Source organism: Ciconia boyciana, chromosome 5 (assembly GCF_034638445.1).
Source record: "Ciconia boyciana chromosome 5, ASM3463844v1, whole genome shotgun sequence".
NCBI classification, from domain to species: Eukaryota; Metazoa; Chordata; class Aves; order Ciconiiformes; family Ciconiidae; genus Ciconia; species Ciconia boyciana.
In genome coordinates, this window is record NC_132938.1 from 70,497,091 (window position 1) to 70,509,618 (window position 12,528).

General features: G+C 36.3%; 1 protein-coding gene across 7 annotated transcripts in view; it reads left to right on the forward strand.

Moving 5' to 3' along the window:
• Positions 1 to 12,528, forward strand: part of INPP4B (inositol polyphosphate-4-phosphatase type II B) — a 370,109-nt gene that overhangs the window by 233,181 nt on the left and 124,400 nt on the right. For all 7 annotated transcript variants that reach the window (XM_072862441.1, XM_072862442.1, XM_072862437.1 and 4 more), the window contains one exon: positions 6,200 to 6,304. In XM_072862441.1, coding sequence (XP_072718542.1) covers positions 6,200 to 6,304 — 105 coding nt within the window. The remainder of the gene's footprint in view (positions 1 to 6,199; positions 6,305 to 12,528) is intronic.

Below are 12,528 nucleotides of genomic sequence, written 5' to 3' on the forward strand. Positions count from 1 at the left end.
GGGAGGAAATGGGCACATTTGTTCTGAATTACTACACGGGCCTTGTTGTTGCTGCTGCATTCTTGCTGGTGTCAGATTTCTAATGCCAGTAATCACCATCTCAAATATGTGTTTTCGATGACCGGGCTGCCATTATTGCTTGCATACGCTGTTTTGCTCTATGTTCTCACCATTAGGTGTTCCCACCGTGGCCTTACTCCCACAGCTGTGTGTGTGTAGGCATAGCAGTGCATGTCAGAGATAAGCACTGTGCATTGTGTTACATATGCCTAAGTTTGCAACCTAGAGTGTTTCTGAGAAAGGGACACATTATGGTTATGAATATTTTTTAAAAATAGAGGTATAAATGATGATAACATCTTTTGAAATATCTGATATATATTTAGGGAGAATTTGCAGTATTTTCTTAATTATTTCTAGCTTTCTACATAGACCAAGCAAAACTTTTTGTGTACTGAGTAATGGAGCAATCCGGTTTTAGTTCAATATACAACTAAAATGCATAGCAGAATAATTTCTTCTTATAGAGAATTGGGCACATTTACTTTTATTACAATGAATCTGCTGCATTTATAGGTGAGACACAATTCTTTCCCTTCCAAAATAGGCATTAAAACTGTACTTTTATCGTTTATCCATCATCTTCTAATACAGGACTGAGCATGGTATTTCTCATTCCAGATTGTTCTGGGGTAGCTTTCTTGGTCGCAGGAAAAGAGAAATCCTGTTTTATGTATGAACAAAAAACAGTCTCTAACTGAAACTAAGCATTTTGGGAGTAGTTGATCCCCTGCTTAAATGTTTGGGGGAAAAAAGCTTATCTGTTACACTAAATGTTGTATAAAAATTTGCATTTTGGTTGCAAAAGTGTAATTTCTTGTATTTATGATTGTTTACCATCATCAGAATATTCCAGTTCTGATTTTGGCAGACTATCTCCTGATCCAGTATGACACTTCCTATGTTTTTGTGTTTTAACTAATATATATATATAAAATATATATAATATTATATATATATATATATAAATGCTTTGCTAATTACATTTTGAAAGCACTCCATAAAGTATCATATGCAAGGCAATAAATACAGATTATGAAGGAATCAATGTAATAATTGTCACTTGCAGGAAAATATTGAAATGACCTTTTGAGATTAAAAAAAAAAGACAATGTAATCTATTAAGCATAAATCCTGCAAGGCCTGTATTGTGCCAAGTGAATTTGAAAAGGGTTGGTGATGTTAAATGACCTGTCTTAACTATGGTTTGAGAGAACTGCAGCGGACCAGGGAACCTGAGATTATTGAGGAGGACAGAACCAGCACATATAAAAAAGAGCAGGAACATTTCTCCAAAAACAAACAAAGCAGAAAACCAAAGCAACCTAATCATTGTAGTGAAGATGAGAAATAATGAGGAGGTGTTAATTTGGAGGCCAACACTCAGGTACATACCTAAATCTCATTTCTTCAACGACCCTTTTTTCCCCCCTTGCTAATATGGTGCTGGTAAGATACATGTTTATACTTGGAAAACCCCTGATTTTACATCTTGTGTGAAAAGTTACTTTAACATTCAAAAACTTATTTTATTGTGATCAGTGGGATATGTGCACATTCTAAAGCCAAATAATAGCACAGTCCTTCTAATGAAGACAATATTTACTTTTAACCCTGCACTATAGTATGTTTATTCTTATTAAATTACAAATTAAATTAGATGATAAATCCTCTGAGTAGTGAGTATCTCTTTAAAGTTGTTCCATACAGGTCTAACAATTTTAAATTATAAATATAAAGAGAGGGGAGATGCATTGTATATACGTATGTAGAGCTAGGCTAAAACCTCAAATCTGCATTTTGATCCTATAGGCAATGTGGGTTTTGGCTGCCCAAAAGTAAAGCAAAATCTAGAATGGAGTCTTGTATGCTTCTGCTGTCTATTACTTGACTTTAACCAGATTTTTTTCTTCCTAGGTCATTTGCAAAAAGTAGTTGCAATTCTCTGTGAAACAGAGATTAATCTTCCTGCGTACAGTTTTCAGAAGTTTGTGCCTAATGCTTTTTTTTCAAAGGAATAGGATGGATGTGGATAAAATTAATTGCATGTTTTAAGTTGTCCTGGTTCCTCTTCCATTCCCATTTGGGATGGTTCTTCTCTATAAATAGTACACATTATAACTTTAAACAAGATTATAGTGTTTGATAAGAAAGCAAGACAGACATAGATTTGACTTCATACTGTAGTTGCACAAAAAATAATGTTGAGAGAGCATTGTAGAGCCTGGAAGTTTAAGTATTCACAAGGTAGAAAATGCTAAGTTTAGAGACTCGAGCACAACTTTACTTCAGGCTTTTTAGGTCAACATATTTCAACACAGTCTTTACTTTCCCATTGTCAGAGATTCATGCCAAAAAAGATTTTGCTTTACAGTTTGGCCTGTGTAGGCTTCGTACTTTATCTTAGTCAGCATGTTGCCCAAGTTTGGGTTGAGGTAGTTCTCTCCATTCTGAAACAGCTTGAAAATTGCAGTGCTCTGGGATACCTGTGCATCTGCGCTGGAGATCCAGATCTGCTCGGAAATAGGCACCCATCCTAGTAGGGGTAGTTTGCGATCAGCAGTACTTCTACTTAAGAACTTAACAAGGTTGGTTTTCTAAACTAGATCAGGCGTCTGTTTTCTAGCCTCAGATGTAAAATTCCTGAGTTGGATTGTTAGTTTGGGAAGCCTAAAGACAAGGCCGACTGGCCGCATTCCTCTAGGAAAGCCATGGAATGCTTTTGCCTCTGCCTTTGCTTCACTACCGTGTTGGCAGCCAGAGATATGTGGAAGCCCTAACTCACTGACACTCTTCTGCCTCCTTGGTACAGCAAAAGCAGGGTTAATGTTAACGTGCTTAGCATTTTTGCTTCGTTAATCACCGAACAATTGCTTTCCTTTAACAAGGGGCTTTTTACATGTATCTTGTCACAAACAATTCTGAAGGACCAACTCCATGTAAGTCATCTAGGTGCAAATACATCCAATCTCCTTTTGTATTTTGTTTTGTTTTGTTTTTTTAATGTATTTCTTTGCTAGGGAAGACTGTTCACTCGTAAGCAGTGTACAGAAGGGGAGATAGCACCTGTAAATTAATTTTTTCCAAAATATTTCCACATTCCTCCTATACAATCATATGTTGGGTTTTCTGAGAGATACTTACTTCACGCTCAGCTGAGCTATTTGAGGAATTTAATGGAGAACACTGTTGTTAGTAGACCACTTAATTTGTTTTTAAAATTGAGAGATTGCAGGGAAAGTATCAGGAGACTGTATTAGTGTTAGCAATTTTGGTTTAGCACCATATTTACTGAAAATTGAAGTTTAAGGAAGTTAAGACTGTTTCAAATTTGAGTTGTTTTGGCAAACACTTTTATCCTCAAAATTGGGGGAGAATTTTAGAGAATGCCAAGTATTTTTGTTTCAAGGAAAGATGATAACAGGAATCGAAAAGGGTTAGGTAACATCAAAACAAATCATTTCAGGTTAATCTAAAACACAGATTTGGTGATTTTGGGAGGGAGTAGAACTTTGAAACTTTTTTTGTTTGTTTTAGTTTGACCTGAAATGATTTCCCCCCCAATTTATTTTTTTTTTCCATTTCAGTCATCAAACTGAAAATGCTATTATTCATCCAGCCCTAGAAGGAGAAGGAAAGACAATCAAAGTTAAGGCAATTGAATATTGCTCTGGAGAATTGGACACTATCCCTGCCTCTGTCACAAAGTTCCTATGTGACACTAGGCAAGTCAGACTTCAGAAGTGGTTAGTGTGTGGTGTTCTTTTTTGGAAGCCTGGCAGTAGACACAAGCTGTTTTGCAGAAGTACTCAGCACTTGTGGATGTAATTCAGCTCAGTGGGAGTTGTGCTTCCAAAATGGAATGTGATGTTGCATTATAATGCGTACTCTGCAGAATGAGATCCTCCATATCTCATATTGATGCATTGTTTCTTAAATGCTTCGACCTTAAGTTATTCTCTGGCATTAGAATGGATAAAATTATAACCCTTTTACTCAGCCAGTTAAGATTATTCTATAAATATTTGTAAAGCCCTTAGAAACTGTAGTGATGCATGCAGTAGACAGATTTGAGGAAATTAATAATCCTGTCTTTGTGGGAGGCTTGAGCAATACATTTGAATCCAGGTACCGAAGTAAAAGTTGGAAACAAAATATTGAATCGCTGCTTCTAAAGCAAGCAACAAAGACCCATTCAATGAGCTGGAAGAAGTTAGTATATCATATGTCATTGAAGTCTATTTCACAGTTCCTCTTCAGGTGGATGTCAGATGAAGGTTGCATCTATATTCTGGTATTTCCTAACTTTGAAGAGTTTAATCTTGCAACAATAATGAGAACAACTATTTTAATAGAGGGAATGTAGGTTTCTTGGTCCTTAAATACTACTTAGCAAGTTATTTACAAACAAACAAACTATACTGAAAATTAGTTTTATCATACGGATGATACTGGCAAATGCAGATTGAGATATTAATTCCACTGCATGGATCTCTCATACCTGAGGAAACAGAATAACTGATAGTAGTGGGTGGTTATTATCCCATATGTTTCTGGCAGTGGATGGGAAGGGATTCTTGCTTCACAGGTCTTCCCTGAAAAGAGGAGTAACAAGACTCAGCAATGCTGCATGTGTTCTACTGCCGCTCAGAAGTGTGCTCCAGGGGCAGCAGGCTCTTCTCCTCTTCTCGCTCCTACTCTTCTTTTGCCGGTCCCTTTTAATCTTCTGTCATCTTATTTTCCTCTTAGTCTGCCAGTGTTTCCTTGTCTCAGATCCAGTTATCATTCCTTAAGCTTTGATCTTGGTCTCAGCTGAATTCTCATAAATAATCTGCCCCCTTTCTGTTTTCTTTCCTAATGGTTTACCATCTCCCCACTCACACTATTCCCGTTTCTTTTCTGATACAGTTTGAGTTCCCTTCACTGCTCCCATAATTTTGCCTTTCCGCTCTTTCCACATGCAGGTTTCCCACTGCTATTCCTCATCATCAATGACTCCTGGTTTCAGCCTGCATCCCCTGGTTTCCTATCAAATCTGAATCTTTGAGTCCTGTCAATTGCTTTTCTTGCTACCTTTGCTCTTAATCTTTGTTAAATTATTATTTTAAGTTACTAAGCTTAAGTAGCAACCTAAGCTGGTCTGGAGCATCATTGGTGCCCTCTGGCAATGTGATTTGCATTGGGAGGCTCCTGTTGGAATCTATGGCAGTTTCAACAGATAACCTCTGGCAAATCTTGATTGAGCAAGTCAAAAAGAAGAATTTCAAATATTTCTTTTTTTTTTTTTTTTTCAAGAAAAGGTTGAACCTTTTCAAAGATTTTTTTTTTTTTCTAAATCCTATCTGAATCAGAGGAATTTTAGTCCAAATGATTAATAGTTGGCAAAATGATAGGGTGCTGAAAAAATGGTCTAAGTAGATGTTGGGCTGCCAGAATGAGAAGATAGGACCACCCTTCTGTCCTAATCTACACCCTTTATTTTATATATATGCTGTATCAAATATCTCCAGGTAAATTACATTTTCATACTGTCAGACTTTAATTATATTCCTTTGTACCACCATAGAATTACTCATAATCACATACTTTTGAAGTATACAACCAGATATTTTTTTTTTCCAGAGCATTGTGCTTCTTGTGACCCTGGTTTTTTAGAAAGAAAACTAATTTACAGCTTTTCTTAAGCTAGTTTATGTTTTTTTATTTGAACTTTCTAGGAAGAATGCATAGCCTAGTCAATGTAATATTTTTGTTTTGAGAAAAAAATGTTACTTGGTGAAAATGTAGTACCATCATAGCTCTGTACCCCTGTGTTTTTAGCACTGAAAAGACATAATGCATATTAACTGTGACATTGTTTCCAGCAGACTGCAGACTGATTTCAGACAGCAGGAAAAAATGTCTATCACCTAGAATAAAAAATTAGATTGTTCTGTGAATTAAAAGCTGTTTTGTTGCTTCCAATATGGATACATGCTGAGACTCGGTTAGTGAACCATTCTTCTCCTAATATACAATTACACATTAAAAGTAAATTAAAGAAGACTCCTAACATAGAAATATTGTCCTCACATTAAAACGAAGACAAAACATCTGCTGGGTGCTTAAGATAATGATTCTTCACACTTTTGTTTTTCAGGTTCTTCCTTCAAATCAAGTTGTAGCAAAGGAGAAAAAACATTAGAGTTCATCCCAATAAATCTTCATCTGCAAAGAATGCACGTGCATAGTCCTCGATTGAAAGGTAAAGTATATTCTGCAGGGAAATTCCCTGAGTATGACAATGTATGCTTTGAAATACAATTAAACTTGCAACTGAGAGGTATGGTTTCCATTTTAGCCCTTTTTAAGATGTAAATATCTTAATTTATATATCCAGTTTCAAGGATGAACCTTAGGTGGACATGCTTTCAGATGAAACCTTAAAACCACAATAGAACTGAAAGGTATGCTGTTTAGAGAGTTGAATCTTGGTCATTTTGAATTTTTTGCTTAATGGTAGGATACTGGCAACAGTCGTCTTAAACTTTGTAGGTGAGACACAAAGATGCTACAGATAAAAAGCATGGAAAGTAATAGCATTAAATTAATTTTTGTTTTTAGTAAATTTATGTGCAATTTCAGCTTACATGAATTTGGAAAAATGCTGAGGAGAAAATAATATCACAAGAAATACAGTGACTTTTAAAGAAAATTCTGAGATTCATTTCATGTTGCATGTGTTTTACCAATCAGTGAAGTTTGTACAGTATTAGCTTCTTTGTAAGATTCATGCAGCATGGCTTGATACAGAAGGTTTCTTGTACGACTAGGTTGTTGCTTGGTTTTTTGGTTTGTTTGGTGGTTGTTTAGTTTTTTTAATGAAATCAACATCAAGCTTCCAAATTCATTATTAAAAAATCTGTACGGCTGTACAGGTTTAAAGTGTTTAATTTTTCACTTTGTTTAATGTGCTCTAGAAACTTTCTGTGTGGTTATTTCCTGCCTTTGTTTTGTGTACATATCTGCAACCTGCCTGTCTTCCTGAAGGGTTTGATTTCATTCTCTCAGGCCTGTGCATCTGCTTCTAAAACCCAAGCTTTCAGTTTTGGATGTTGTTTGGTCCATTTCTAGAGCAACTGAGTATTTACTGTCCGTAGAGGACCACACTTAAGTAAATCATGAGATCAAAGAAATGACCAACTTGCTCATCCTCCACATTTCTCTACAAATTCTGAAACCTGCACCCAGACATACTGCCGCTGAGACTGATCAGAAGTCCTGAGTCTGCGCTGAAAACTTAGGAATCAGGTCCAAAGTTAAAGCTATGCAAGGGATTTCTCTGCCTCATCTTCTGAAGCCACAAGTTTTGGATACTGACTGCAGATGTTGGAAAACTAAGGAGTGGTTAACTAAATTTAAGTTCTTTTTTTAAAATAAATTCCAGGGGTGTCGTGCTCATTTTGTTTCTCTGACACTTCAAAGAAATAAGTAAATGCAGAATACGTGTTCACTGAAATGTATTGGTAACCTATGCATGGTTAAAAATATTCTGTTGTAGCAGCACAGGACTAATACTGTCATGATTCATACTGACGCACTGCACAATGTTCAGTAAGATTCACATCCTTCTAGGGCATCACCTTAATTTTTCATTGTTATCCATAGTGTCAGTGTAGTGTAAAAGCCAGTCTTACCTGTCTTGTTTCTAAGGTGGTTGGTTTTTTTTCCCCACTGTGCCACCAGAGATAGTGATAGAGCACAATACATTTCCTCCCAGAGACTGAAGGGATGAACTCACCAGCCTAGGTGATGCAAGCTGCATGGTTCCATTAAGGACAGTGTTACTTCTAAACTTAATATATCCTATTTCTTAGGAAGCCTAATGAGCCCAGTGCTGCTTGTGCCTAAATCAGCTTACTCAGTGCTACCCTGTGCCACCTAAGCATTTGCTTAGTGTTAAGTGCAAATATCTCACTGATTATGCTGAAAATACTGCGAACTTCTAATACCTTCTGGGAAGGGGGATAATTTTCTGTAATGTCATCTGTGATTCTGTTTAATACAGAATTCTGTTGCTGCTGCTTGCACATAGTTTTAGCAGCATCCTTTACAGATAAAAGATTATATTGGTACATACGTATGAGCAAATCATAGTGCAGTGAATAATTTGTTGATAAATTGAGATCTATTACATTTGCTGTCACTGTAGAAACACAGAAATTACACTCTAAGGTTTTTGCCTTATAAATACACTCTGCATCTAAGCACATTGTAAAATAGTAAGTACAAACAATAATTATAGCAGTATTATTCTTTGTGCTGCTGATGTTCATCCACTTCCAAGTTGGAACACGGGGACTTCTGATTGTCTGTTAGATACTGCATTGGTTCAATATTTTGTAATTTGTTTTACTAAACAAAGGTGCCTTCAAACATTTTAACAAAATGGGGATTTATAGTGATAGAATATGACAGCACAAATGTTAATTTAGCTGATGTTTTGAATTTATTTAACTCAAAAGCAATTTTTAGAGTTGTAATGACTACAGGTGGCCAGAACCTTAATTTTATGTCTTTTCAAGAAAATGTCTCTGGGAACAGGGCATTGTATGTTCATTTGCTAAATAAAAAAAGTGGAACAAAATATGCCATTTAATCCCCCACAGCTTTTACACTACCTGAGTTTTGGTTTGTTTTTAATAAATTTTCTCCTTTCTCCTCCAAAACCACTTTGCTTGTGGCATACGGTTAATCCATAATTGAAAAGGGTACAGAAAGAGATAAATGTTAGAATCATCTTCTAAATTTAGAACTTTGTTTAAATTATAAAACTCTCTCTTTTTTCTTTAGCTAATGTTCACTCCACTGATACAAGAATTAAATAACACTGTTCTTGTTACACTCAAGTTTAGAGATTGCAAAACGTTAATAAAGAAGAGAACTCGTGTTAAAATCAGGGAATTTCTGCCTACATATATTTTTGGAAGACTGACACCTTAGTTATGGGGAGCTCTTTTTATTTCTCTCTATACAAAATGGGTTCCTCAATATGTTTAGGATATTCTGGTAGCACTATAGTATAAATATAACAAAAAGTAATCATAGATTGTTAGTGTATTTGCCTTTGGTTGGAAAAATGATTTCTGTATCTATCACATAACCACTGTCCCATCTGTTTAGTTTACTGAATTAAGTTTCATTTTATGAGCACTAAAGTGCTGTGTCTTGTATTAAATATATACACTTTTGAACAGTTTGGAGCAATTGCTAATCATTCTGGAGTAAGTAGCACTTTGACATCAAGTTGTTCTTTCTCATCTCGTGCTCTGCTTGGCATATATCAAAGGGCACCTGGAATATAACAGGAGACTGACAGGAAGAAAAAAAAAAAGCAAGCATGTAAACATTCACAGAGGTGGTGATTAAACAAGCTGATGAGCCATACAGCTGTCATTAACCCTTACACTGTCAGATGTCTTAATTTTGGCATGCAAGATAGGTTTTAAACCCATCTATCATGTGTATGCACATGGATATGTGCTTTTTTGTTCAACATGTTCAATAACAGGTTTACTTTTACTAAACGTTGATTCTGGTTGTTATTGGGTACCGCATGGAATAAAAAATACCTGTGTGTTTAAACTTTCAGTAGGAACAGCTTTGAGAAAAATACTGTTTCAGTATGGGATGACTGTATCGCTATCCATTTGATAAACACCACATTTTGCTCTGTTCATCATGCTACAGAAGTTAAATTTATATATTGCCATAGCTTTGCTTTTGTCCCTGTTTATACATTAAGTGTGTTTGTTTTAAACAAATTTGGTGGACTGAAGAGATTTTTATTTTGCTTCTGGCCAGTGTGAGACGCTGACTGCCTCCTGTGAAGGCAAGCAGGTTGCTTCAAATTCGAGATTGAGGTGTGTTTGACATAAAAATCCCTCAGCTCTTTAAATTGGTCTGATAAAGCTTAAGCTATGGAACTTCTACCGTGTCATTGTGGTTGTCACCATGTTGCAAAAGCTCTGTGTTTTATTTGGGACGGAGTGATGAGCAGGTAGTTTATATTTCTGAAGGAATTGTTGTTTTTTGGGGAGTGTGTAACTGGTGTTAGTGTTTCACTTGTGTAAGTAGGAGGTGAGTGTATCTTTAAGTCAGAATAATTAGTACGAAATGACGATTGATTTAAAGCTCAATTTCCTTGCACTCTAATCTTTTGCATTTTTTTTTTCTTCAAATTCTGAAGTAATTATTTGAGGAAGGGTTGAGGGTTTTTTTAACATCTATTAATTAACAATTTGGGGGGAGCATGCTGACAATATGATACAGCTCCTACAACTCTCTGCTGCATTTTAAGCTTTGTCTCCTCTGTAGAGAGTTGTCAGCAGCAGTCTGTTCTTGAGGTGGATGATGGTTCTGAGTTACTGGAGCATTCCTGTACTAGTGCATTCATGCTGACACTGCGTGTCCTTCATAAGGAGCTACACTGCTGTGTGAATGGAGCACATCACAAGGCATTCCTCCCGAGTCTTGCAGCACTTTCCAGTGTACTGTGCTCTGGAAAGTGGGAGTGAGACTGCCCCGTGCCCATCACCAGGGTCGTAGACATTTTCTTCTTTGCCATCGTCACCCTCCCGTGTTCACTTGCATGGGGTAGGTGCTCAGCTGTTCTGGGTGTGTTTGTGTCTCAAACAGCTGCTCCTTGACCATGCTAAGAGGAGGCCACAGGCCGAATGAACGCTTTCTTCTGGGTAAACCGCCCCCAAAGTAGCTATAAGCAGGGTCACTATTTATTTTTAAAACAGTCGGGAAAAGCACCAGGCTTTAGTCTTTTAAATGTAGTTTCATGAGTTACCTGTAAACATATTTGGAAGCCATTATCTAGTTAACCTGATGGGTTCATCTCTCATTTTGGTTTCAAGCCACCCTTGTTTTAAGCAATAGAACTAGTTATTGTCAAGTACTCTTGACAATAACTCAATAACTTGACAATAACTCCGCTTGGGCGGAGCTCTAATAGCCCAAGATTATGTATTATGGATAAATCTCTATGAAGACCTGAAAGAATGGGCTATTTAAGAATCTTGAAGCTCACCTGAGGCTAATGAAATTATGTTACTTCTCCTTTTAAGTGGAAATTGAAGAGTCACTAATTCATTAGAGTTCAAATCAATTTGAGCGAAATATGCTTTGAGATTCAGCTCTGGAAGTAAAACATAGTTCATTAACTGTGAATAATTTGTACAGTGTTCTTGCTTTTAGGGATATTTATCATCAGAATGCAAGAAAAGTTCTATTTTAGGAGAGGATTAGATTTTAATTTACATGGAAAGCTTCCTTGATGAAGAAAATAGTTCACAAAAAAAAAAAGTCCTCTAATGTTTCCTTTAGAAATACACTTTGAGAATGAGGCATTCTGGCCTGTATTTTTACACCTCCAATGAGCTTGGGCATAAAACAGGTACTGCTTAGTGCAAATATAAATTCTGCAAATGTAAATCTAAACTTTGAAGGAATAATTATTGTGGTTTGGGACGTAATTAAATCTTCATCTCTGCACTGACAATCAATCACAGGCACAAAATGAGAGGCTGTTTTTAAAAAGGTGTTTCACCTCCAGTTCTGTAAGCATACATCCATAGAAAAAGTTCATCACATATGTCCCAAGACCTCAGGTACATACAGAGAGTAACAACAGTTTGTTGTCTCAGCAAAAATTTCAATAGTATAGTTTACTTCCCATTCTGGTAGCTTTTCACATGAAAACAACTGACTTGCTCTGTGTTTATAAGCATATGTAAAAAGTAAGTATATGTCATAGAACAGGACTTATCAGTTTAGCATTGAACAGGTAATTATATCTGAAAGTGGAAGCTAAACAAATTCAAACTGGAAAAGAAGTGGAGCATTTTACTAGTCAGATTGATTTATCATCGGAGCAACTTCTCTGGGAATGCAGTGAATTCATTGTCACTTGAAGTCTTTAAATCAAGATTAGATATCCTTTTTTGAAAAAAAAAAAAAAAAAAAAAAAGGCAATGCCTTCACTCAAGCAGAAGACATAAGCTTGATGCAGAAATCATTAGCTGTAATTCCGTAGCCTGTATTATTCAGGCAGTCAGACTATTCCATCATAATGCTCTCTTTTGACTCTAAAATGCATGAATCTGTGCATGTCAACACGACTAGAAGTTAAATAATGGAAGGGGTAATAAAGTGAAATACACAAAGGGCCAATTTACTTGGCAGCTTTGTAAACTGCAGAGCTAGAATATTGTTCTACACTGTGGCACATAATTTAGATGTAGCAATAAATCAGGTAAACTTTCTAAGGTGTGCAGGTGGCTGTATGGAAAGATTGATTAGTTCTTGGGCCTCCTTGAGACACAGATTCTCGATTATTGCTTGGAAATAATACAGACTTGTCCTCGTGTCCTGTAGAGTAGATATCATAGTGTTACCATACCTTGGGCATAGGCACGTGCA